The following is a 26924-nucleotide window of genomic DNA, read 5'->3' on the forward strand; positions in this document are numbered from 1 at the left end:
CACACGGCAATAAGTCATGCCCCCGCCTTTTGCCCTCGACGTGTTGCCCAGCTGTGTCCCCTGGGGCCCCACAGTGCAGAGGCCCATGGTGCACACAAGGATTCAGACGAGGTCTTGAGAAAATGCAGCCTGCCACTGAGCCCCTTATGGTACTTCTTTACGCCTCTCACCTTGGACTTGACCCTCCGTCTTCTCATGTCTCCTGAGCTCTTCTCTCAGGCACACACACTTCTTTACCCCCAGACTCAAGATTTAATGCTAAGAGCAGTGGTTGTCAGGAGGTTTGGACCATGCACTTTCTAATTCAAACAAATGCTGCGCTGGGGTCAGAGAATTATCACAGAGCCACAAGGTGTTTCAGATCACCAGCAAGTGTCGAGTGTTAAGTTGATAGAGGGGAGAAAAAAAGGGAGAGGGAAAGACATAATGTTCTCTACTATTGGCTATTGCACTCTACTGGAAAGCCCTGGAAGCTTGGGGCATGGAAATAAAAAATCAAATAAAGCGATAAATAAGCAAACAGACTGATACACATGCTGATCTCTTATCACTAACAGTGATCCCAACAAGTTGAAGAAGATCTTGTGCTCCATTGGAGGAACTTCACTTCTCATTTCACAGAAGGGTGACCAACATTACTACTGTAGCTGTAATCAGCGTCGCAAAAACTCCAGTTGCTTGGTAATGGAGATAATCATTCATGTACAATAAATAAAAAATGCAGACACAGCGGATACATAGTGGTAGAATTTTAAGGTTGAGGTTTCTTGAAGTTTATGTTTTGGTTATATTGTCATGTGTAACCTTATGACCATATGTCGAATAGTTTGCTGAGCCCCGTCAGCCTTCAAAACAAAGGCAGTGAGTTTTATTCACTGTGGGGCCCCATCAAGACAAGGACTCTAGATTGCTGAAGGTGTGCTAGGATGTCTGGCTCCAAGATATTAGTAGAAGATGCTTTTAGTCCTGTAAAGAAATTGGGCCTAAATGGATTGGTCTTATTCATCTTACAGATCTCTAATAATGTTCAATTGGATTGGGATATGGGGAATCTGCAGGCCAAGTCAATGCCTAAAACTTGTTGATATTCTCCTCAAACTCTTACTGAATCATTTTTCGCTTAGGCTTGGGCTACTGAAAGAGGCTACAGCCATCAGGTAATCTATTTATTATGAAGGGGAATACATGGTAAGTATGTCTAATTTTACTCTGTCTGATGTGTAAAGGATCATGGGTTTGCTTATAAACACCTGGCAGCCTTTTTTATGAGAATATCACAGGAAGATCAGGCATTGTCACAGTCACACCCTCTACGTGTGATGTTTTCCTGGCTCCTTCCTGCTATTTCCCCAGTTAGATTCCAACAGCAGAGTCATAGTCTAATGCACTTTAGCATAGAGTAAAGACAATTATTTTCGCAAATCATTGTCAAAGTGAATATTAAATGACTGCTAATTGTTCAATATTTGGATTAGCGGCAACAACTCCAACAAGGGGAATGGGTAGAGGTACATTTGAATGAATTCAGAATTTTAATTTATTTCAGCATGGAGTGTCATTAAATGAGACAATAGTTTAGGTATTTTGAATACACCAATGTTATTTTGTGACAATATTTATGTATTACATATATTACCTGTGCAATCATGTGGAAGACTGCTACTATATAAACTGGCTACTGAGCATGGTGTATCCAAACAAAGCAATGGGAAGTTGAGTGGAAGGAAAAACTATGTTAGGAAAAAATTGCAGGGGGCAACTGTTTTGAAACTGTAGTCTTTAGGGGATGGAGGCTGCAGTCAGTAGCAGGTACCACCATGTATCCAGTAAGTGGGCTACAACTGTCATATTCCTCGTGTTAATCCATTCCTTAACCCAAAGCAATGTCAGCAGTGTCATGCCTTAGCTAAAGAAAAATAAAAAATCCTTAATCATCTATCTTATTTGTGTACTTAACAGAAATAACACTCACACTGATCAGGAGATATTTCTATAGCACTCAATACACTTTTGCCTTCCACTTAACTTTACAATTATTATCTTTGTGTGCTTCTCCATTTGAACAGACAGCTTCTTTAGTTGTGACCTTTTGTGGATTATCTTCCTATTAGCCAAATTTCAGTGTTTGCAGCCTTGGGAGGATTGCGGTGCAAGCTCCAGTCCAGAGCTCATGATGGGCTGACCAAAAAATAAAGTGTCGTCTTTGTTGCTTGTGTACCCTTTCTGTCCAGAGTGTTTCATAAGCTAAACTTCACTTCAGCTAGTTTTGTTCAAAATTACCTTTTGTGGTTTTCCTCGCTGTCAGACTGTGGGACAACTGTCATGTCAAGTGTCTTGTATGTGATTGTGTAATCTATGATGATGCCACAACATAAATCTTCTGAAGAGAAATCCTTTCTTTGACCTCATACAATGTTAAAATTTGTATAATCTAGGCAGATTTCTTTTTAATCTGCCTAGATAAAAAAAAAACTGAAAAGGAAAAGTATGTCTATCACCAAAATGAACAGAAATAAATACTTGTAATGGATCAGACCTGTGTACTGAACATCTGTAATGAATAGGGGTTACTTTTAAAAGAACTGCACATATTGATGATTTTTTTTTTTTTTACACAACTTATTGGGGTGCACCTGTAAATGTTTTGGAGCTGCAGGGCTGTAGAAATACAGAATAATCTGTAATCTCCCGTCGTCTATCCAAGGCGTTGTGAAAGATTCCACCTGTACTTTGGCTGCATGTAAAGTCCAGAGACTGCTCCACACAGAGGAAAAGTAGGATTTGGAGAGAATCACCGTGCGATTGAGGGAGGGACTTGAAACGTGCATTATATTCCTTCCTCTGCGGGACTCGCTGCGAGCAGGTACAGCATCTCTGCAGTCCGCCGCTCAGCTGTCATTCTTAGCTGCCCAGCACTTCTTGGCTTCGCAGGAAACTTTGCGCACTACAATCGGTAAGTGAGAAGTTTTGTACTCTTAAACTAAACGTGACTGACTGAATGAGGCTTTTGTCTGGGCGCGACGAAAAGTGCTGCCTGTAAAGTTTTAGTTTCTCCCGACAGGAATTCTGATGCATTGATGTGAAGCGGTCTTTTTTTTTTTTTTTTTTTTTTTGCAACTAAGGTAGTTTACTTTCTGCTTGTTTCATATCTCCGTAGATGTGTTTGTTTTTTGTTTATATATGTGTGTGGTGGGAGGGGTACGTGGGCGTGTGTGTGTGTGTGTGTGAATAAATAGATATTGACTGAATTTTCTGTTCAACTTTTTTTTTCCTAATTTCCCATATATAACAACAAATCTACTGTAAACAACAAACCTTCTAACACATATATGTGATTTTTTTTTTTTTGAAGACTGCCTAGATAAAAAAAAGGGAAAAAAAACTTATAAAATAACAAGGTGAATGGCAGAACTGATTTGAGTTTTATTCACTCTGTGTATGGACATCCCTCCTCCCACCCCTCTCCTCTGAAACAAGCGCATCTGACTCTTTTTGAGCTGCTGAACATCTGCAGACATTGAACACTGAGGAGTCTGTCAGCAGCTGCCACACAGACTAGAAATGCCAAATTGCTTAGCATATGAATGTGAGGAAGATGGGGACCTGTGTTGCAGAATGCTACTGCCCGTATACACCGCTTCCCCTCTAGTGTACTAATCCTGCAGCTTCGCATCTAGTTAAGTGAGAAGTAGAATGTGTGGGAGCGGGTTGAGGAGGAGCAGGAGGAGAGGAAAAGGGGAAGAGAGGAGGAGGGGGAAGAGCAGGAGGAAGAAGATTTGAGTTTGATGAAAGGAGGTGATAGCATAATAGGAAAGGAAAGCGACAGGGGGAAGTGATGGGATTGTCAGATTTGTAGAGGATGGAATCATTTACATCATTTACTTAAATAAAGATCCAGTTATATACATACTGTATATGCATGTGTATATGTGTATTATTTTTAAACTTTTGAAGCTTCAGCTAAACAAAGCTGCTCGGCTTTGTTTAGCTGAGGTTGGAGCTGGCTGAGACCTAGTTCAGACTTTTGCTATTCACCCTCCCTTCAAACCCCACTCACAGACACAGCAAATTCTACATAATTGTACACACCAAGTGTAAACAATGTGTGACAGATAGCTCATCCCACCCTGCCTGGGCTGTTTGAATGTTGATCCATTCAGCAGGCCCTGCTTCTTCTGTCCGCAGCGTCCGCGATGAGTTACTACATGGATCCAGTTTCTTCCTACCCAGCTCTTCACCCCTGTGACCGTCTGGGCGCAACGGTAGGATCTCCGTCGTAAATTATCTCTGTGTTAGGGCTACCTACCACGCAGCTGGCTTGCAGAAAGTGGGGTTGAAGTCTGGGGGGGGGGGTGTGCGTGTGTGTACGCATGTCAGGAGCTCACGTTGCAAGAATGTGTGCAGAAGTCGCTGTCTGTGTGCTTAGCAATTCTGGATTCCATCAGTACATAAGGTGCACACACTTTCTGAAGAGCTTAATCCATCAACATTGCAATAATACTGTTTCTGTTTGTGCAGATTGTTCCTCAGGATTTCACTTACAATTAGGAAACAGTTGTTGAACAAGACAGCTTTCCCCCCAGGTTGCACAACCACCCTGCAACATGCGCTCCTATTTAGCAAGTAATATTGTAAATCATGAGACCTGCAGGCCTCTGACATTGCCTCTAAACAATCAGACAATCCCTGTCGGCAGACACCTTTCCCCTGCAAAGCCAGCAATCTGTTTGGAAGAGCACTGAGGCTTCTTCCAACCTCCGAAATGAGAGCACCGAACACAGAGTCAGAGACAGTGGTAGGTGGGAACATTTGAATTCCTGTCAGGTGAGCATTTGAAGGGTGAAGGCCAAGGAGCGGCAAAATAAATGCCTCCATTTGTATGCAGAGCACCAGCACATTAGGATAATAGACTGAGGTTACATGCAAATGGCAACCCCTCCCTGGTCTGATAGACAATACGGAAGGATGCAGCTACAGAGTTCCTAATTGGCTCAGGTGGTGAGGCTTGCCTTTGAAATTGAGAAGACTGTATACCACAGTTGCTTGGTCGAAAGGTGATGCCATGTCACTTTGGTAGCTTTGTTCTCTTGAATTTACATAAATTTTAGCAAAAAAAAAAGCACCAGGCCATATGTGTGTTGTAGTTCATGTTTGCAATGAAGGGACTGTTGGATCCCAAAGACCTAGAGACAAACATAAGTTGTGAAAACTCATAGCTTATTTTACTTGTAAAATGCTTAGGCATTTCTTAGCAAAAGTTTATTGTAATAATTTATTGTGTGAATTTTAATTGAGAGAACACATGATCGTTGTGACGTGTGACACGTCAGACACCAATGGTTCTTCCAAGATATCAATGACCTTAAGCATTGTACCAGATTTGTAGAAAATTGGTTAAAACACAACAAAATCAATATTGAAGTAGCCATCATACATTCTTCTGAGATATGCATATGCATAGGCACATCTGAAGAGGTGTGTGTAAGTAAGATACCTGACTCAAACCTGACTCAAGTTAAAACAGTTCTGTCAAGAAGAATGGGCCAACATTTTAATAAAGTATTTTGAGAAGTGTGTTTTAAGGAAATGTATGTAAACTTCTAAATTTCAAAACATTTATAAAACATTCCATAATTTAACAGATAAAGATTTAAGTTGCAATGGGACAAATAAAAATTGTTTTTACAATTCAATTGACCTGAAAGAGGAGAAACTAAGTCGGATTAAAGGATTAGTTTGAAATCTTTGTTTAAGAAATTGCAGTCGTAATTGCTTCTCTAAGATATACACAGTGTTCTTTATGGCACAATATACTCAGTTTCCACCTGTCTTCTAAGAGAAAAGAGCTTTCAGTAATGTTATTTTGGTAACAAAAACATTTTTTTAGGATTATTACAAACTATTATATTTTATTTGGCCATTCATGGTATGCTTCAATCCCAATAAAATGGGCCCAAATGCAATGTTTCAAATGGTACATGGCCTACAATTGTATAGCACTTTATCAAGTCCAGAGTACCCCAAAGCGTTTCACACTACATTCAGTCATTCACCCGTTCAGGTACACATTCACACCTTGATGGTGGGAAGTCACTCGATTGTTACAACAGCTGCCCTGGGGGAGTCTGACAGAGGTGAAGCTGCCCTGCACAACATTTATAAATTGTCTCTCACTCTTTTAATGTTTCATTTTTACTACCAAGGACCTAAAATGCTACCACATATAAATGCTTTAAAGTATGTAAGATGTTTTAAAGTATTGTTAGTGTCCGAGTAGTGTCTTTATTACCCAACCCAGGAAATTTTAAGAATGGCTTCCATAAATATTTGAAATAAGATCCCCGAATACAGATCCAACTAAGTTAAAGCTTAAGCACACATCCACTCATCTAAAACTCATAATAATACCTCAGACTTGCATAAGGCAAATTTGCATAGTGGCACCAACTGGCTCATGAAGAATACTGTGTAACTTGGAATTGTTAACTTGTGTATTCTTCTCATCTTGAACTTGCAGGGGCAGTAATAATAGCATTAGAGTACACGATGATCAGTAAATGTGAGTAAATACAGGAAGGTGAGGAACAAATTACTGAGACCATAATAATATAATAAAAATATCAATGAGAACTTGTTGAATAACAAAATGAAACCAAAATGTTGACACCAAATTGCTACATTCAAGCCCCAGAAGTTCTAGGCATTTTCACTAAAGTTCAAGTCAGTCTGGCCTGCTGGAGATGCTACAATGCCAGTTGCATGAATAGGTGATGCTGAAAAGTTACTCTCTCAAAGCTTTGTATCTCCATAGAGATACACAAGTTTGATTCAAAATAGTTTGACATGGGTAGAACAGTGGGTTGTGAATCACAAGACTTTACAGAAAGACACTGTCTTGAAGTGGACCTGGAACAAGCACAATACAGTTAGTAATTATGAACAAATGTGCTAAATATGTAAGAATTGCTTTGTTAGTGGAAAATCTAGCCAAAGATTTGGCTAGATTTAAAAGAAGAAAAACTTGTGGTACTTTATGGAAATAAAGCAGATAGGAGTAGCAAAACATTCACAAATGTTTTTGTGAATGTTACATACAGTTACATACAGAACTGTGGACTATTCTGTATGTAAATTAAGGTAAAAAAAATGTTTTCAAACTGACATAAACTGCTGCTTGAAAGCTGATCTACACTCACACTGATCAAGAGATATTTCAGGTTTGATTTTATCATGTCTATCTTTGCGTAATCTAGAAATCTCCCATGTAGCTCCTTCCGTGCCTATCTAACTTACCCCACTTGCTGACAATCTCGATAGAAGATAACAGCGCTCCATGCAAATCTCTCAGAGCTGCCCTCCCCGATCCTCTGACCACATTAGCCATCCGTGAACCTGGATGAAAAATGCTGCTTGGCCTAAACAGAGGCTGCTTATCAGATCACTCTGTCTGCCAGGCTGTCAGACACATAAATGACTAACAACATTTGGAAGGCTTGCATTGTGGTTAGTTTTCTTGCATTGCAAACGTGAAATAAATAAATGTCCCAGTAGTGAGACACGTTATGGAGAAGTTTAAAAATGAAACATGTTTGGTATTATGCCCATATACTAAAAATGGAAACACAGACTACATTAGTCTTCTACTTATCATTCCAAAATGTAAAAATAATAATAATTAAATAAATAGCTAAAATGGCCTAATGGCTATTTCCCTCCCTGCACTCTCTGTATCCAAACAGAATCCAGTATCTCCTTAGGCTCCTGCGTCAAGTGCTGACTTTAGACTCCCCCTTCATCTGGTTCAGCTTCTTGCATGAATGTTTCCATGATAAGCTGCTGCATAAACAAAATAAAACACACACTGCAAAGATAAACCCGATGAGTCAAATTTAGATGCAAGGCTTATCTGTACATGAAAACAAAGAAAAAATGCTTCTTTCAAAATCTGAGCTTACTTTATAAGTAAAAGCCACCAGACAGATTTCTTTATGTTAAGGTTGACAACTCCAAGATGACACATGGATTGTAACAAAACAATGTCAAATATGTTGCCATAAGATACATTCAGAATCAAATTAATAACTATTGTACATTTTGACAGCTGTCAAAACAACAAAATATGTGTGTACACTAGAAAGAGAGCAGAATTTGTTCTTCAACAACTGTCCTGTGCAGATTAATTATACAGCACTAAACATATATGAATGCAAGTTAACTGTGGAACATGTGTTCTCTGTTTGTCTCCAGAGACAAAGTGGAGGAGTGGCAATGGGCCCTCAAAACCAGCTCCCAGGTGTGGTTCACCCCCAGCAGCAGTTTTACCCCTCACAGCCAATTCATCCACATGAAATAGCCCTTCAGGAGGTCCCAGAAGGGCATAACATGTGTCCCACAGGTAAGAAATAAGGAGACAGCTCCTTCAATCCTTTATGCTTACACTTTGCACATTCTGTCATGTTAGAATGATTAAATTCAATGTATTTTATTGGGATTTAATGTGGTAAACCAATACAAGACAGCAAATAATTGTTAAATGAAAATGATAATGTTTTTAAGACTTCTTTCTGTGCTGTACATTCATAGTCAATCCCCTTACCTAATACTCTTAAATAAAATCCTGTGCAGCCAATTACCTCCAAAGGTAGTCAAAGATGTAGATAGACTCCATCTGTGTAGAGTTTATTCTCAGTATAAATCCAGGTGTTCTGTGAAAGTGGCTTTGGTTTCTTAGAGAAGATAAGTGAACAAATAAAATCATGGAGACCTTAACAGTTTCCTGTAAACTCAGAACTCATCTTAAGCCTAAATTCCATCCTGAATCTAACATGTGAAGATTCAGTCCGGCTGAGTTCTGAGGTAAACAGATTTCCTTCTCCACAAAACTAGCTATACAAGCAAACTTTCACTTGAACACACATGTGAAGTCTCAGCTTGGCCTGCTCTTCCTGATCTGCTGCACAAGGGATGATGGTTATGCCGACCCTGAGGGCAATGCCTTTACCAGACGCCCTCCCTCGCCCTTCAATTCCTCTGTTTGTCCTGTCTCCCTCCTGTTGTATTTCTGGGGACAGAGACATTCCCTGAATATTTACTGTCCCCTCTCCTCTCATTCTAGATTTTATTTAATTGTTTTTCAAATCAGTTTTATTTTAAGCTAGAACATTCTTTCCAGTGCATTTCCCTGTGTTTGACTCTGGCCTCTTGTAGTCCTCAAAAGTGATTGATGCTGGTGGACTGGGATGCACGCCATGGAAGGAGGGTGGGGTGCCTGGGGGACACAAGCTTTCTTCCGTCACCTCCCTGTGCTGGATGCAAGGGGGCAAGACAGGGGGCCAAAGGGCGGCCATCTTTTTCCCAAGCCTCAAGTTTGGTCCCAGGAGAGGTGGTAGTGAAGGGAGGTTGAGTTCGAGGAAGGAGTTGGGGGGGCTAAGTAACCAAATGTGTGTGTATGCATATTTGTGACTGCATGAGAGGGAGTGAGGATTTGATGGGATTTGCTGATGTTTGTTGCCAGAGACACACTCCTTTGGAGCGTTTGCTTCATTCCTCCCAGCACTAAACTGTTGACGTAAACATTGCAGCTAAGTGGAAAAAAATGGCAGTACGTTGACCTTTTATTTGCTGTCGTCCGCCACTCAAATCAAAGCAGACCACGTTTTAAACATTTTTAGACACCTGGAGATACTCAAGTCATTTACATCTACGCAGGGGTGTCACACAGAGTTAGTGAGGTTTCTGCTACAGGCGCAGGCCGTTATGAGTTGCTGTTAACCTCAAAAGCAGCTAAAAACCTCTGACACAGTCTCCACATGCTGAGCCGTTGCTTTGACTCATTTCTCTCAAACTCTTAAAAAAGCTCTTTCTTTTTCCAAATACAGTGCCAGATAACAGTGTTCATACTGGTTTTAGTTTTTTTTTTCATGCAACTATAAACTCCAATGTGTTTCATCTTAACGCAAAGAACAGTTTTCAAACGTAAAAAATAAATAAATAAATACATAAATAAATAAATAAATAAATAAATAGACTGAATGTTTCAATTTTAATTGTATGTCAGTCTGGAGTTCGACTACATAATTCTGAAACATGTCTAAACCATTCCAGGCAAAGGAATTGAGTTTTAGAGTTCTTGTCCTGCTGAAAGGGGAATCTCTCCCTCAATCTCAAGTCGGATGCAGTGCCTAGTTTTTACTAAATGTTTATCCCATATGCGTGTTGCTCCATCTTATCACCAACTCTGACCAGCTTCCCTGCACCTGCTGAAGAAAAGTTTGTCTATAGTATGATGCTTCAACCTCTGTTTCACCACGAGGTGGAGTGTATAGGGTGACATTCAGCATTAGTCATCTGCACACGTTGGCCAAAAAGCTGAACTTTAGTCTTATCTGAGCAGAGCATCTTCTTCCACATGTCTTGTTTGTTCCCTATGATCTTTGGCACGCTTCAAGTAGGACGTCTTACTGCATTCTTTCAGCAATGGCTTTTCTTTTTTTTTTGCACGACTAATAGTTGTCTTATCGACACAAGCTCCAAGCCAAACTGTGGATCATTACTGCTCCTCCAAGTGTCTTGACTTCTCCTTCCCCAACCTGTCACATTACAAACTGTACAAATTGAACCAACAAATTGGTATAACATGTTCAGAGCTTGAGATATTATTTATATATATAATGTAACCCTGTTTTAAACCATATCCCTGACCTTCTGTGTTCCTTGGTCTTCATAATGCTATTTGTTCGCATATGTTATTTAACATATATTTTAGGTAACAAAACACCTGCATTCTTAATGAGGTTTAAATTACACACAGGTAGACTAAGTTGCCTATCTAGGTTGACTTGGCAAGACCAATTGATTGCACTGGATATTATTTAAGGAGTACCTGAGTAATATGGGGGCTGAATCAAAATGCAGTTTGAAAACTATTCTTTTTCCTTCTGCTTGAATAATTTGATACTGATATGATGCTGATCATTCACACCGAAACCGCATAAAATGTGTTGTAACAGATCAAAATGGGAAGAGGTTCAAAAGGTATGAATAGTTTTGCAAGAAATTAGAGGGCAGACCAAAAGATCTCCAAGCTCACTGTTAAATAAATGCAGCAACAGTGTATTAGAGTTTTGCTCATGTTTTTAGCAGTAATTATGTGCATTGTTGTATGTTTTGTGTAAGGAAACTAATGACTGAAAGGTTCCTCTAAAATTTAGAGGGTGGATGAATTTAGAGTCTAAATTCATCAATCAAAAATGAAACAGAAGTTAATTAAACTGAATAACTTTAATGTTGCCCTCTCTACCACAAATATTAAAATAAACAGTAAATTATTCTTACAAGTCCCACGTGTTTTATTCAAACTAAGCTGAACTGTTCGAATCTCTCTTTAAATGTAAACATTTAACAGCACCTTGTCTTGCCCAAAGAACATGTCTTCAAGGAGACAAAGTGTTTTTGCAGCTTTCAGCATACATGCCTCAGAACTGAGACATGTATGCATGAATAGTTTTGATTCCACATAACATGTTGGTCTTTTACTTAAAAGGTTTAACATTTTGGATCTAATATTATTTTTCTCATTGCAAATAGATTAAGCGTTTGTAAAATGAAATGTGACAGTGTGAGAAAGAAGCAGTTCATAACAGATGGGAAAAGGGGGGGCGGAGTTAGAAGTTGAAAAAAGAAGAAAAAAGAAACTTTGTATGTTTGGCCCTGAGCCCAATGTCACACACACTCCTTCCTGACGACAGCCATGCCATAGTGTTGTTTATACAGCTCCACTCTTCAACCATCCAACACTTACACCAAGGGAACCTGCTGTAACTTCCCACTTTGGAAATTATTTATATGTGTCTGCAAGGGAAGACAAGAATGAAAGAAAAGAAGATGAAGTGTGTTTGTCTGTGCAGTCTCACTGAAATCCAGGCGCAGATATATCCTACATATATGCGTACATCCTGCTAACATCATCCAGTGATGCACACTCTATGTATTCATTCATTAAATTCACACCCTGCACTCTGGCAAGTATTGTATTACAGCATCCTTCCATTCAGTAAAGCAGAAACACACACACACCCCCACACACAGATAGTACACGCATCCACTCCCAGGCACTTGTGAGTTCAGTGTACATTTAAACATGCACTCACATTTAGTGCATGGAGCCACAGCTGTGATCTGCCTCTCAGGGACCATTGGCCTGCGTTTTATTTGATATGATTTGACAGCTGGACAGTCGGAATAGGAGGGGACTTGTGGGGGATCGAGCAAAAGGGAGAGGGAGGAATACAGTTTTAGGAGCGAGGATGGATAAGGAAATGGGATAAGACACAGGACTGCAACAGTGACAGTTGGAGGAGAATTGACGAGGAGGAGGATCTGAGATGTGGAGCTCTGGCGGTGGTGATGGTAGGGAGAGGAGTGGAGGGAAAGAGGGAGGAAAGGGGGGCCCCGTCTCTGATGAGGGGCACGTCCTCACGGGCGCAGGCCCATTTTTTATTTCTAAAAGTAAACAGGCAGCCTGCTGGGGTCCGGGGGGTTATGGGAAAGGAGGAAACAGTGATGCTAATCAGACCAGTGCACACTTCCCCCTCTAACAATGTAACAAAACAAGAGTGGAAACACGGAAAACCAACAGACAACTGTGGAGGAATGGGTTGGATAGCTCCTTGGTCCTATATTTGAACCACACAGTGTGATGTAAACACCCAGACTAGTCAATTAACAGAGGAAAGAGACAATCTGTTTCTACCAGCTGGAACATTTGTAGATTTTAGCTTTAGGCTTTGCTGAGTGAGAAGTGGAATTTAGTAAAGCAGCATTACACTGGATCCTTATCCTCCTTGAAACAGGCTCAGAGAAGTAACACATCAAAGAAAGCCTTTCCTCATTTTCCTTTTACAACCCATTTCCTGTAATTTTGTTAATAATAAGTCATGAGCTAATCATATTTTTTCTGTTTGCTTTTGCTAATGATTAGCGACTGTGTTAGTCATGAACGCTGCCTGAAAGACTGACCTACCTCTTTAAGTCTGATTTTATTTTTTTCTTTAAAACTTGTGCAATGAAAAATAAGAATACAGCAATACAACCAGTTCCTGATTCAGATGAACAATATTTTGTAAAAAAGTACAAATATGAGATTTGTTTTGACAAAAACGTTTTAATGAATTTATTTATGACACATCTTTTTCTCCGCCACTTACTGTGATCCCAATACTGTATAAACGACAATATGAAACAACTCAGTTTAATTGTGAGCGCTTCACCTGCTGGGGTCTGAACTCCAAGCCTCACAACGTTCTCCTGATCCATATCTGAAGCAGAAATCTGTGATCAGGTTACTTTAAAAAATCTAACCCAATTCAAACCAAACACAGGCATTGTGTCCAAGCTCGATCCAACCCAACTGATTAATTCTAATTGGAGGCTCGAGGCTGAATTAAATCAGACACATTATTTTCATTACGATTTACTGCTTTCATTAAAAGTTGCTAGCAGTTACTATCTAACATCTAGTTTGCAAAAAGTCACAAACTGTTTGCTATGGCTGACAGCAAGGATGGGATCAGCCTATATTGGCTTTAATTATGAGCAAACTACAACTACAGTAGTTTTAAGGTGATGTAATTGACTGCAGTTGAGAGAGAAAACCTCAACATAGGGAGGCAACACAGAAGAAGTCATTCAATAACAATATGAGTCTCCAAATGATTAAAACAGTCACGATATTTGTCAACAGTTGCTTCTTTGAAATTGTTTTCTTTACCTGAAGAAAACAATTTGAGGCTTTGCTAGACTGACTTCAGTTTTACAAAATATATAGTGGTGTGTTAAATATGTACTCTTTCTGTAAAATCATCCAAACAGGCCATATTCTGTCTTCCCTTTTCCAGAGTACTGCAAGTTTTATTTCTAGGAAGTATTGTGTGGTAAGTTCCCTCTGCTAATGCAATGACTCATTGCAGAGCTTAGCTAGAGAACACACAGTTCCAAAAGCTACGCAATCATTGATGGGACATGATGCAACAGATGCCAGCTCATCAGGAAAGGTGGTACTTTAATAAGGCCTTAGAGAGATTCCCCCTTTGTTTGAATGAATCGTAAGGCATGATGATATTCTCTACTATGTGTAATGAGGGTGACTTAAAAATTGTTTCTGTGAATATGTGTGAATTTGTGTGAATACAAATTTGTTCCATAAAAGACTCCAGATTAGTCCCTGGTAGCTTGAGGTCATCTATCAAATGGAATAAGACAGTTTATCAAAAACAACATCAGCTGCTTCTATTCTGCTACTGTATGCCTGATTTATAGTACCATTTCTTTGAGAGTTACTGTTGACTGTAATGCACAATAAATTAAAAACAAATACTTCCCAAATAACCCTCTAGCTCTGAGGTAGAAGAGGCTCTTCTCAAAGTGTGCTTCTAAAAGTGAGGAGGGAGGGGAAGACAGAGAGAGGGAAGTCTGGGAGGCAAAGAGCCTCAGAGGGGGGTGGGGATAATTGAATTATCAGCACAATGGAGTGATGGGGGGCACGTGGTGCCACTAATGGAGGAAGAGATGTCCTTTTTAGCGAAGCTAATTGTTCAGAAAAGAGCTGAGCCTTTGTTCAGGGAGGCCCCCGCTACTTTCCCAGTGCACTTACATGCACATTATTCAGTAGCAGACGCGCTCACCCTCGCATGCTATCGGAAGATAGTTTGGAATGTGAGGTCTAGGGAAGAGATGTACACGAGCACAGCCACACGCTCACATGTGTAGGGCTCTTTTCTCAACTGAGTGTCTGATCTCAGCAGGAGTGCATCCAGCCTGTGGCACCTTCACACAGCGGCCCACTACAGATAGAGCTGTGACTGAGCTGCCAGACAGCGGCCACAAGGACCCCACTGTTTTACTGTTTGACTGTCTGCCCTCTTTCTCTTTGTCCCTATGAGTGTGTGTCGGGGTGTGTGTGCCCATCACCCGTCTGTGTGCATGCTTGAGTGGCTATAAATGAGTGGCTGATTGATGACATGCTAAATGGTGTCTATTCACATGCCATACCGAACACATCACGTCATACTCTATCTTTTGTCTGAGACATGTTTCAGTTTAATCCTATATATGGATCACCATTTAGCAGTCTTACAGAAAGGAAGGGCGGTGGGGAGAAAAGAACTCAAAAGACTTTGAGCAGAACTAACCCTTGCAACCTGCTAGGAGGGTGCCAACATCAAACACAAATATCACTTGACAGCTGTACGGATTGCTCTAAATCGAATAACCTTTCCGTTAACTCTGTGAAAAGCAGCAGGTGCAACGGTTACATCTAAGGATTACAGACAGGCAGGCAACGCAGATGTGCCAATGAGAGCCAGCCAGTAGCGGCAGAAAGCAGCAAGGAGAGAGAGAGAGAACTGCTTTAGCCGGTGGCTGCTGCGCTGCAGCACAAATGAGTGAAGCCTGCTAACTGTCAAAACCATGGAAACAGCATTTGCCAGGTGAAGATAGGAAATGCTGAAACCAAACTTCTTTGATCGGAGACAGGTCTAGTACACACACTGGAAGTCTGTTTTCTAACTGGAAGACAATTAACAATCACATTGACTAGACAGGAAGAGACACAGTTTGTTTTAACAATAGTTGCTTAGAACAAAAACTTCCTAGACTAATATAAAATTGGCTGTTGTGTGTTTAACCAGTGTTGATTGTGCTCCTTATTTCCCCCCTCATAATAAAGAGCATATTTCCCTTTTGCTATTCATTGGGAATAACAAAAGATGAGGGGTTTACAGTGTCATTGGATCTGAGATTATTGCATGAAACAGGTTCTGTTTAAAGAATATAATCACTTAATATCTCACTTGCCCTAGATAACCAACTTGGTGTCTTCGTTCAGTCTAAATCCAGATTGATTACTCCGCAGGATGACGCTTAGGGCTAGTCAAGCTTAATTTATCAGAGCTCAAAATCATCATTGCAGTTTATAATGCAAATGGTCACTTACCCAAAAAGACGTTCATAGCTGGTGAGGCACTGACTTAATTATAATCAGATATGTAGACCACCTGCATGTTATTGTTTACATAAGGAAATTTCGCGCATGCGGACAAAAAGACTGTCATGCATAGCCGCGCTGCCGCCGTAGAATAATTCCGTTAACTCAATCAAACTTGGACATGTAGATATTATTAATTTCGTGCTGTGCTCCAGAGCAAAGGGTAAAAACCATTAAAGTAAAACTCAAAACCACTTCTTTCTCCCTCTGTATCAGCGCAGGTGTGCGCAGACTCGTTGCCATAGCAAATAATAACCGCCCCCTCCACCCCCCCAAAAAACACTGAAATATTTCCCACACAAATAAGTGATTGCTGTGGTACGAGGAAAAAACTATAAATATATCACTGCACTTGACTTTACTGTATGCCTAGCTTGCTGTTACTGTCTCTTACTCTGCAGTTGTGGAGTCACAATGTCTGGGATCATGAGCGCCCCCTGCCATGAGGCAAGAGAACTGCCTGCCTCACCTCGAATCTGTTCTCTGCCGTTTCTGATCGCTTCTCAGCACACAAAACACGTTACACACACAATTGGTGACAAAAAACACTGTACATTATATACATGAGCTAAATTCTAGAACATCAGTTCATACATTAAATGTCTTTTAGTTATTTTATTGGTGACGTACAGAAAGGAGGAGCATGCTCCCATAGAATGGCAGCCAGTGCAGTTAGCCAGAGGTTGCGCAATCCCAGGTGAGGCTCAGCTCGCTGCTGCCTCACCGGCTGCGCTTCTGAGCATTTGAATGGGAAAATGCGAAAATTCAGCGATTTTTGAAGAACAAATTATCAGAATTTGTTAAGCTAGATGAAAAATGGGTACTTTATAGTACAAACCACAGGGTGAAAATAGCAATATAAATTATTTTATCATATTATTTTCCCATGATGACAGGTGAGGCTCTGCCTCCTCTGACCGCACGTTCCTGTTGTTCAGATAACATGAAGAGAAATAAATTGCAAGGGGTTTGCATTGCTAATACTAGTTAGAAACTAAACAACTGCAGACTCTCATTGGTTTTTCAACTCAACTTGAACACACTTGGTACAACATAATTTTCAACTATGATTTTAAGGACAAATCCAATGCAGGATAACTCCCAGATGGATGAGTAAATCAGTCGAATAATCATCAAAATGACATTCACATTTACTGCTATAAAGGTTACTACTTTACCCCTAACTACAAATGAATTTGTTGTTTAATTCTATGCAAAGATGACAAAGTGTTAAAGGTTCATTAAAAAGAACTAGAATAAACTTGAGAATTTTGGGTTTGAAAGTGTTTTAAGATGGTAAAACTCTGTTTTAGTTTTGGCTCCTCTTGGACTAGTCTTTCATCCTTTAGACGGCAAATAATTTGGTTTTATAAATGTACGCTGTTAACTGCTTTTACCCTCCTGTTATGTTCCGGGTCAAATTGACCCATTTTGAAGTTTAAAATTTTTTTTCAAATATTGGAAGTATTTTTTTTTGCATGAAACTTTTTCTGTTTGTCTTAATAGGTGCACTCTACATATACATTTTACACATTTGTACCAACCCCTATGTCTACTTTTTACATAGATACTGTTCGGGTCAATTTGACCTGGCAGTCAGGTTAAAGTGCAAAAAAAGATAAAAAAATTTCCAATTCTATATGTTTTCTTGCAGCAATGAACCATATTTCACCACACACACACAAACACACCCCTACATGCACACCCTGACACACACAAGCCCACTTTCTCACTATTTTCTTTACTTCACTAGGAAACTGTGAGAAAGCTGGTGTTCATGCAACTTTTGACTGGAATCTTTTCTGTTCCCATAGACAAACTCCACCCACACTGAGTAGATATTCAGCAGAAGTGGAGGAAAACATAAATACTCTCTGCATGACTCATTTATTGTGATTTTAATCAGCGGGTCAATTTGACCCTGAACAGTATGTGTGTCTCAAATTCAAGATCACCCATTAAAAAAAATAAAAGTGTAATATAATTTTTTTTTTACCAAAGATCAATTTCAAGGAAATTATAGTTTTTTTGTGTCTAGGTTTAAAAATTAAACATGTAAATTAAATTGTTTATGTCCAAATTAGTAAATGAGTAAGTTGTCATCATTGATCCTTTATTTGTGAGAAATAAAAAAAAACATCATTGCACAAATATTGATTGAAATGGTTAGTATTGGAGTTAATAATCAGATACAAAAATGTTTTGGAGGAATTTTTTGGTTTCTGACACTATTGCATGATTAAACACTCCCCGAGTCAAATTGACCCACGGACATTGTTGCTGTACCCTAGAAACGAACATAACAGGAGGGTTAACCTTTTGCCAGTACCTCACCTCAAATATCCTGAAATATCTCATTAATAACATCAATTATGGTCTAAAGAATGGATCTGTGATAAAAGGAGTTTACTTTTATACTGTTATATTTTATGCTGAATCAGTTGTTATAACCTTTTGCAAAAGGACAAAATGAGCAAAACGGATAATGAAATTAAATTGGCTTTTTGCTGCAGTTAAACTGATTTCGGTAAGTAAAACCAAAAGAACGCCCAAAGTAAAATGTCCTACAGTGACTCCAGACTCAATGTTAGTCAGCAATGCCATTAAACCTTAAATGGCTGCCCTCAGGCACAAAGGAACCCAGGATGTCCTTCTAAGAACAGAAATGAAGGGAGTTCATTAACAGAAAACAAAGAGGTTCAGTCAGAAAGAGCAAGCGAGTGATGGTCAGGCTAGCTGATGTGAATTGAGAGGTACTGTTCCATTCTTTTTCACCCTCAGCCCCTCTGGTGAGGCAGCTCTTCTCAATACAGAATCCACTAGTGCTCCTCTCAGATGAGACTGCTATCATGCCAATGAAACCTGATACGGGGCGGCTAATGGAGCCAGTGAAGTACCACCGGTTTAAAAATCCATATGTGATCAATAATCCTGGCTCCCCTGTCTCTTTCCAGATCATCCCATTTAGAAATACATGCATAAGGCACATGCACAGGTATTGTAATAATGGGGAAGCTGTCAGTCACAATGAGGTTGGTTGCTTAGAAAATAGGAACCTTATGTAGAAACCATGTAGATTATTTCAGTAATGAACGTCAGATAGATCGTATTTGCATCATTCCTCGTCTATCCTGTACATTCAATTTTCTTGTTGTTGTTAAAAGCAATAATATTAGAATCTGTTATTAGAGTTTCTGTTGCCATGGGAGATAGCCCCTAATGGCAGAGCCTTGTGCACAGACTTACTGTGGCTGGAGAGCCCAATCTTTCTCTTGTCATTGTTCATTTTCAGTGGCAGAACAAGATTTTGATTCAATTTCCAGCAAGACATGACCATTGTTCCTGATTACTGTCAATATGAAAGCACAAAACTTCATAAAAAGGGGCTAAATTAGAACTAGAGCACCCAGTTTACCTTAGGAAACTGGATTTTCATTGATGATCATGGTGACAGCAGCCCTGTTTTGGCAGATTTTATTGTTAGATTAAAATAAAAGTTAGAAAGACTAGACTATTTTTAAACTTTACCTAGATGGATGTGTGCATCTATTTGCGAAGTTGCATTTTAGGCACTTTTAACTGATTCAGTAATGTGAAGTAAATAGACATGGCAGGTTTTATTGATCCGTAAGAGGTGAACAGGAAATACTCTGAAGTGTTTATGGGGGTGAGTTATGGGGAAGGCTGGGCCTGCCCAAGACTTTAAAGAGATGTTATGAATGAAAGAAACTATACTTTAACTTGAATTCTTTTTCTATTTTACCCATGTAAATTATTTAGTTTTCAGTCACAATTATAGCAAGAATAAAGCTTACAACACAGTGGAGAGTAACTACATTGTGGCCATTTACTGTGTTATTTTTGCTCCCATTTAGAGACAAAGTGTCGGTTTTTAATATGAGTAATAATGTTGTCTCCTCAGAGTTGCAAGACCTGTGGGCGGCGAAACATCGCTCTAAAACAGTTTTCTGCAAGAAGGAGTACTAGTATGCACTTTGGGTGACCAATGAAGTTAAAGTAACTATGATTCCTTACTAAAATAAAGAACTATTTTGATAAACATTATTTGTGATGAGGTGCAAGTTGTTAACAATTTTACAATCAGCCTTACCTATATTTGACTGCAATGTCAGTAATGTGACAGTAATGTCAGTCCTGCCATAGTAATGTGAGTTACTATGGCATTTTTGCCATAGTAATGTCAGAAATGTAAGGTTAGGACTGACATTACATTTGTACATTTACATTACATTTGTACATTTGCATTCATTTGTAAACAAATGTAGCATTTGCAAGAACCACATACTTGCAGAGTTGTACAACCATTCACAACATGCATGCAATGATTTCCCAACAATGAAAGTTGTGGTTCTTATTATAAATTGGAATTCTTATTATTAACAATGGATAAATGAATTATAAATTTCAATAAATAAAGGACAAAATTAAGCTTTTCTTTTTCTTTTTCTTTTACAATACAACTGACATGTTAGTTCACATGGTCTCAGCGGCCCCAGGGCCTTCAGCAGTTGCGAAGTTTGTTTCTACTGAAGTCAGACTCCAAACATCATGGCTCAAAATACCAAGCATTAAAGCCTTTTAATAAACTCTTTGTACTGTCGTTTAAAAATGATTTGCCTAAATAATGCATATCTTATTCAAGGCACTCAACATGGAGCCCCACGTTTCAAACTGTTTTCATTCTTGGAAAAAGAGGAATTTTCGGGAACGAGTAATACATTTAATTACGTTCTGTGGTCTTGGCAAGAGTATTTTCACACTACAAAATGAGGAGGTGTGATTGGGTCTTTGTGTGTGTGTGCGTGGGAGGGTGGGATGGTAAGAGTGGGACATAGTAATTGAATTGTGAATCAACTGGCAAGTCAACCCCTCAAACACCGCCCCCTTCGACAGTCGTAGCGCTCCGGGTCTGTGCAATATGTAACGCCCATGGCTAGAGATAGAGAGGAAGGAGTGAGTGAGTGAGTAAGAAAGAACGAGGAAAAGAGGGAGTGTGTGTGTGTGTGTGTATGCATCGGTGAGAGAGACAACGAGATAAGTTAGAGTAAAAGAATCTTAATCGTGTTGTAGTGTGAGGAGAATAGAATTAGATTCGCCAAAGGAGGAGAAGATTTTACCCACTTATTGAGTTTTTCCACCCTCTTTTGGAGCTGTTAAAATAAAAAAAAGGAACGCGGCATTTTTTTTTTGTTTCAAGCCACGCTGATCTGATGATCATGACGGCAGCTGTCGATATGAAACCGACGTTAACGATCATAAAGGCTGAAAAGATGGACGGTGAGTAAGACAAATCTTCCTCCTATTAAGCGCTTTGACAGTCAACACGGGACTAACATCACTCCTTAGACGTTTTTCTCGTAGCTAAGGCGACCCGGCCGGTGACAGATTACGTTGATGAGTAAACCACAGCGTTCATTCTTACCAATTAGACGCGCTAAAAGTGGGGGGACAAAACGTCCTGAACGCCTTTAATGTACCAAGACTGTTTTGTTGCTCAATATTGGAGAACACGCAAAGAAAAACGCTGTCACGCCTGAGGCTTCACAGTCATGCAATAGGCTGTACCGTACTGTATGCGTGTTTCACGTCATTGTTATTGAATGCATTGGGCTATGAACTTTACATTAGCCTAAACGTGCATTCCCTATTATCTTAAAGTTTTACGAACACTTTGCATCAGTTACTTATGATTAAAATAAGTTTAAACGTGATAACAAATCACCTGGGATATGTTAATGAAACATGGCATTTTTGTGTATCTTACTTTTTTCCATTCTGAATTCTTAGAGCTCTAATTGAGACATTGCTCATATTTAGTTCATAGTTATGTACTTTTAGATTATGTTGTGCAACTTATTCCCTTCTTCTCCTATCCATCTCTACATATCCCATGTCGCGCAGGGAAGAGCTTTGACTTTTCACCTTGGAGACAATCAGTGGTCCCTAATAACCCCTCTCTCCATTGCCTCCCTTTCTTCTGTCCTCCCTACCTTCACCTCCTCCTCCTTCTCCTAAGAGGCTGAAACAGAGTATCCAGACAAAAGGAGAGGCAGGCTGAGGTGATGAATCTGCACTGCTGAGGCTTGCCTCTCCAGCTCTTGGCTCACTGGAGGGATTATACAAGCAGTAGTGATGAGTTTGGCCACAGTTTTGAGCCGTTTTGGATTTTAAAACATTGTATGGTTTCACTTCTTAAAGTTTTTGTTTGACTGATTTGCATTTTTCACTTTTTTTCTACATCAGTTTCCCTGCCCGTTCACACCTCAGGTGGCATTTTGAGTCCTGTTAGCTGAGCAGCAAGCTAGTAACGATGCATTATGGAAATCTGACACTAATTGCCAGAGTTGACCGACTAAAGGAGCAGTGATTCACCGCAATAACCAGCTTCTCCCTGCTGTCAATACCTGCCGAGCAAAGCCTAAAAACACATATACGTTGCAAACACAAAAAATGTGCTGACAGGCGTGGTTATGTTGCCAGAGCGTAGCACTATCTTGCAAAACCATTTCACAATGCTCGGCCCCTCTTACTCTCACTTCGGTGCACTCGGGTCATAGCAAGCCTGCGAAGGAGGAGTTCAAAACCCAAGTGAAACTGCTCCAACTGCCTCCACATATACAGTTGTGTTTACTTTTTGGTGTTACTATGCTTACAAGATAAATGTACTCCCAGTGTCTACGGCAACATAGTTGAAGGCAAGTTCAGCCTTAAGCTTCTAAAAAATGTAAGGATGAGTTCAAGTGGCAGAATTTAAATTATTTATTTATTTATTTTTTAAAAGGGTGTGCTGGACTGCCACTGAGAAGCAGTGGAAGTTTCTGCTGAACTTTTTGTTGCTCTGTTAGAACCGCAGCAGTCACCTTTTCTCCGAAACACCTGCATCAACATAGTTTACGGTATATGTGTTTATGTTTTTACCGTGCTATCATGCTTAGGCTGTTTCCAGCCCACCTTACTATACTATTTGTTTTCTTTTGTGACGGAAGTGCTGCCAGTGTCGGCTTTCGTGGGGCTGTCCTCACCCTCCAGCTGAGGTAATTTCTTTCAAAGCGCTCACACAACGTCAGGGTCAGAGGTACAACCAAACACAGCTTCTAATGTTTCCCCAAGCTCTTATGCTGTCCCTCACCCCTCCTCCCTAGCTCTACAGTGAGTAATTCCCAGCAAAGTACACTTTTTTTCATGGTTACTCAGACCATGATATTTTGCTACTGACAGCTTTGTGTAGCCATAACAAAACTTAGCTTTCCAGAGATGGCGTTGAAAAGATGGTCTGTATTCTGTAGGAGTACAGCACAATCAAGCAAAATTTCATACAGTTGCTAATGAAAAGACTTGCCAATCATTTACAGGATGAGACATACTTTTCAGCTTTCTCCCACTTGATTGCTTGGTTTCATAAGACCTGAAATTCGGGGTTCAGTGGCTGACTGGAATGCTTCCGAGCATGCCCTGCTGGGTGGCATGCATGGACGCATGGTGAGACCTTGAAGGGAGGCTCACTTTTATCTGATCAACGCAGTGCAGCACTGATGCTCATATAGCAAGGCCTTATATGGCATCTACTTCCATGCCAGCCACATGCAGTACAAGCACATACAAGCCATGCCACAGAGATGATTTCCAGGACTACGTCAGACTTTCTTTTCTGTGGAGATTCCCATTTTGCGGCTTTATGGAGCAAGGACAGAGAGTTGCATAAGGTTCCATTTTTATTATCATGTATTGTGTCAACGCTACTACAGTGGCACAGTGTAATATATGGCAATATTTGAGGGTGTGTGGCTTGTTAGCAGCTGTGTAAACACTGTTTGGGTGATCCTAACCCTTCTTCATGTGTTCTGTCTGTGAATCTCACCAAGCAGTGCAAATAATTTCCTTTATTTTAAGTGAAGCTGAGGCTGATGTGGTTGCAAGAATCAAACCTTAGTTGTTCAAATCAGTTCGTTACACCACCAAAATTGTATCAGACAGTCTTTGACCAGACTGAGTTTTGACCTTCTGTTTTGAATGTGCTAACTTTGACAATTGGCCTCCCTGTGCCGGCCAGCATGAAGTGGAGGTCTGTGCTTTTCCACAATGACCTTGTCTTTCTTTACATATCATGCTGTACATTAAATCTATGAAATAGGTTATTCCCTCTATTTAGTTAGTGCTTCATTCATTGCTTCTTGACTGAGTCTGTTATCTGTCATAAAACCGTGTGCTGCGTAGGTCCTTTCACAATGCTTCTCTAGTGACTACACGCCTTAATTTTTGCTTATAAAACTTAGTCATAAAGAAAGGCGTGTTAGTAGCAGATACAGCACTCTACTAAATAATAAACATATGTAGAGTCAGGATCTTAAGGTTTAAAGAACAGCCAAGGTGTGGTCAGTTTGATAGCAGTAAATGGTCTGAATGAACAGTAATCCAAATATAGTGCATCTCCTGGAAGCCTTCTGCCTACACCATCTTATTGACTCACTTTTCACAAAAAAATAAAAAACCAAACCAAATAAAAAATATATTACTTGGGTAGGGGAAGTCTAGCACAAACGAGTTTTTTTGTAACTCTATAGTCAATTACCCACCCACTAGTCCTCAAGCGATCCGCCCCCTCCCCCCCTCTCCCCCTCCTCCCCCCAATGTTTCCATTTCTTTCTGTTGGCCACATGAGTTTTTCTCACGACTCCTTGATGTGGGATACTGTGAGTTCCTAGTGAGCGTACTTCGTCCCATCCCCAGTTATTCCTAGCGTGTAATCCCTGAGTCATGGCACTAGACGCCTGCTGCACCACACGCCACTGGCTCTCCGATGGTGAGTCTGTTTGACTGTGCTTGAACAGTTTTTGCTACCCCCTCATGCCTCTTTACATTACCAGCCTTACCGAACCCATTCTGGCATAGTCCGATACAAAATTTAAAGTCTAGACATTGGCTTGAGTGCTTTCTACTTTACCCCCTTCTTTGTTTTACACTATGTGTGTCTTATGCATCCCCTTTCTGGAACAATGTTTCCCCAGTGAAACAAAAAATAATAATAATAATAAAAAGAGATCCAAAATAAATGCACCTAAAATGTTTGTTTCAACACAGGTGTTTAACTGTCCACAATGAGGCCATATCACAATTTATTTTTAAAACCATATGCTCCAGATTTTCTTAACTTTTTTTTTCTTTTTTACTGCACTCCAGCTGTTTTTTGTGTCTGTGTCTGGTTCTGTAATTAGCTGAATAAATGGGGTACAGCCACAGACTCTATGTGTATTAGGCTTACAGCATGAAAGGTATATTAATTGAATGACTGACCCAATCAAAACGATATGGAAATGTTGTGTTTTTTAGGCTGGTGCACTCTTCAATATTGGTACATTTCTCATTCCTTATGATAACCTGGACTTTAATAATTCTATGGAACTGGAAATTGGGTACAGGTTTAAAGTCTTCATTTGAGACACTGCAGCATAAACTGGAGTCATTACTTAATTTTTACCAATCTGTCTTTTTTCATTGTCAAATCAGCATTTGTTTTTCTTATATAAAATAAATCACTTTTATTTGACTATTTGTATCCTGATTTATACAAACTCCATGTGCTGTTGCACAGCTTTTGATTTTTTTATACAAGGTTACAAGGTAGTGCTGGGCAAATTGTGAGTCACTGCATGGAATTTTACAAGATATGGTCATTGCTATTCTCATGACCAGTCACATAGTCTAATGAAGCAGCACGCTATCCCCTGAAGTCCAGTCAGTCTTTGATGAAATGAGTCACAACCCATCTGTGTGTCTGTGTGTTTTGATTTGTGGTGTTAAGAGAAAGGCAGAGAACTGGAGAGTGGCAGATAAAGAAGTCAGTTTGTGTGAGAGTTTACATAACTACACTGTTACCCACATGCTGGAAATCAATTCCATCTCATCTTGCAAAACACTAACATTTCATGATATCAAATTCTGGTTTACGTCTTCTTAATCAGTGAAGTTTGAGGTGTTGCGCATTCCTTATCTTATTAAGATAAAGGGACGTGACAACTTTTTTGTACATGTTTTACGCTCCTATTAGCCATGGAGGCGACACTGAGCTTAAAATAGAAGAGTAGTTCATCATCCAGAGCTGAAACCATTTTGCCGCTTAGACCACAAGTCATTTTTGGTCACATTAGAGGAAAACAAGAAAGCTGTGAGAAGCACATTAGCGATTGTAAAACAGAGGTGGAATGTGAGGCATGCAACATGAAAACAGTGTGGTCTAGTGGGAATTTATTTATCAAGTGTCCATCTGCAGACCATACAACCTCTAATGTATGCATGGTATACTGTATAATTAGATCCAGGCTTTTTGAAATGTATATGCACCAAAAGAATGGTTGATTGTAAAGGCATCAGTGAGCATGAATTCAGAGCTTTATAGTGTTTTACATGATTCACTCTTGTATCAGAAACCTGGCTGTGGAATGCATTGCTCTGGACTAAAAATGGGACAGGCACTGTTTTGTTGGAAAAAATTAAACGTGGAGAGTAAACTGTTTGTCAGATATGTCGTGTGTTTGGTTTAATGCCTAAACAGTTCCTCCAGAGCATCCCATGTCTGTTTATAACAGGGATGGACACAGCCAATGAGGGATGTCGGTCCTGGGGTAGCTTGCCTATATAGGACTGCACTAACACCACCTACCATTTTCATTATTGTGCTTGTCTGGCAGTTTTATTTTTCCTAGAAACCTGGACCAGGGCAATATATTATCATAGTCAGTTTTGTTAAGTCACTTTTAAGATCTTTTCCATATTGACTATCATTTTTCTCCTAGAACTAAAGGAGAACTTAAGACTTTTGCAATACGTTTTTGCAATAGATTCATAACTATTGCCTAATCCTGAA

General features: G+C 39.8%; 1 protein-coding gene across 5 annotated transcripts in view; it reads left to right on the forward strand.

The window, feature by feature from the left end:
* The first annotated feature begins 2849 nt into the window (after window positions 1–2849).
* ets1 (ETS proto-oncogene 1, transcription factor) overlaps window positions 2850–26924 on the forward strand; it is a 42836-nt gene continuing 18761 nt past the window's right edge. For 2 of the 5 annotated variants that reach the window (XM_023351482.1, XM_023351480.1), the window contains exons 1-3: window positions 2850–2953; window positions 4161–4262; window positions 8248–8395. In XM_023351482.1, the coding sequence (XP_023207250.1) occupies window positions 4194–4262; window positions 8248–8395 (217 nt within the window). In that variant the 5' untranslated portion in view covers window positions 2850–2953; window positions 4161–4193. Of the gene's footprint in view, window positions 2954–4160; window positions 4263–8247; window positions 8396–20996; window positions 21341–26924 lie in introns of those variants that run through there. The other 3 variants (XM_023351481.1, XM_014472461.2, XM_023351483.1) reach the window with 3 other exon arrangements.

The sequence above is a fragment of the Xiphophorus maculatus genome, chromosome 18 (assembly GCF_002775205.1).
Source record: "Xiphophorus maculatus strain JP 163 A chromosome 18, X_maculatus-5.0-male, whole genome shotgun sequence".
Classification (NCBI taxonomy): domain Eukaryota; kingdom Metazoa; phylum Chordata; class Actinopteri; order Cyprinodontiformes; family Poeciliidae; genus Xiphophorus; species Xiphophorus maculatus.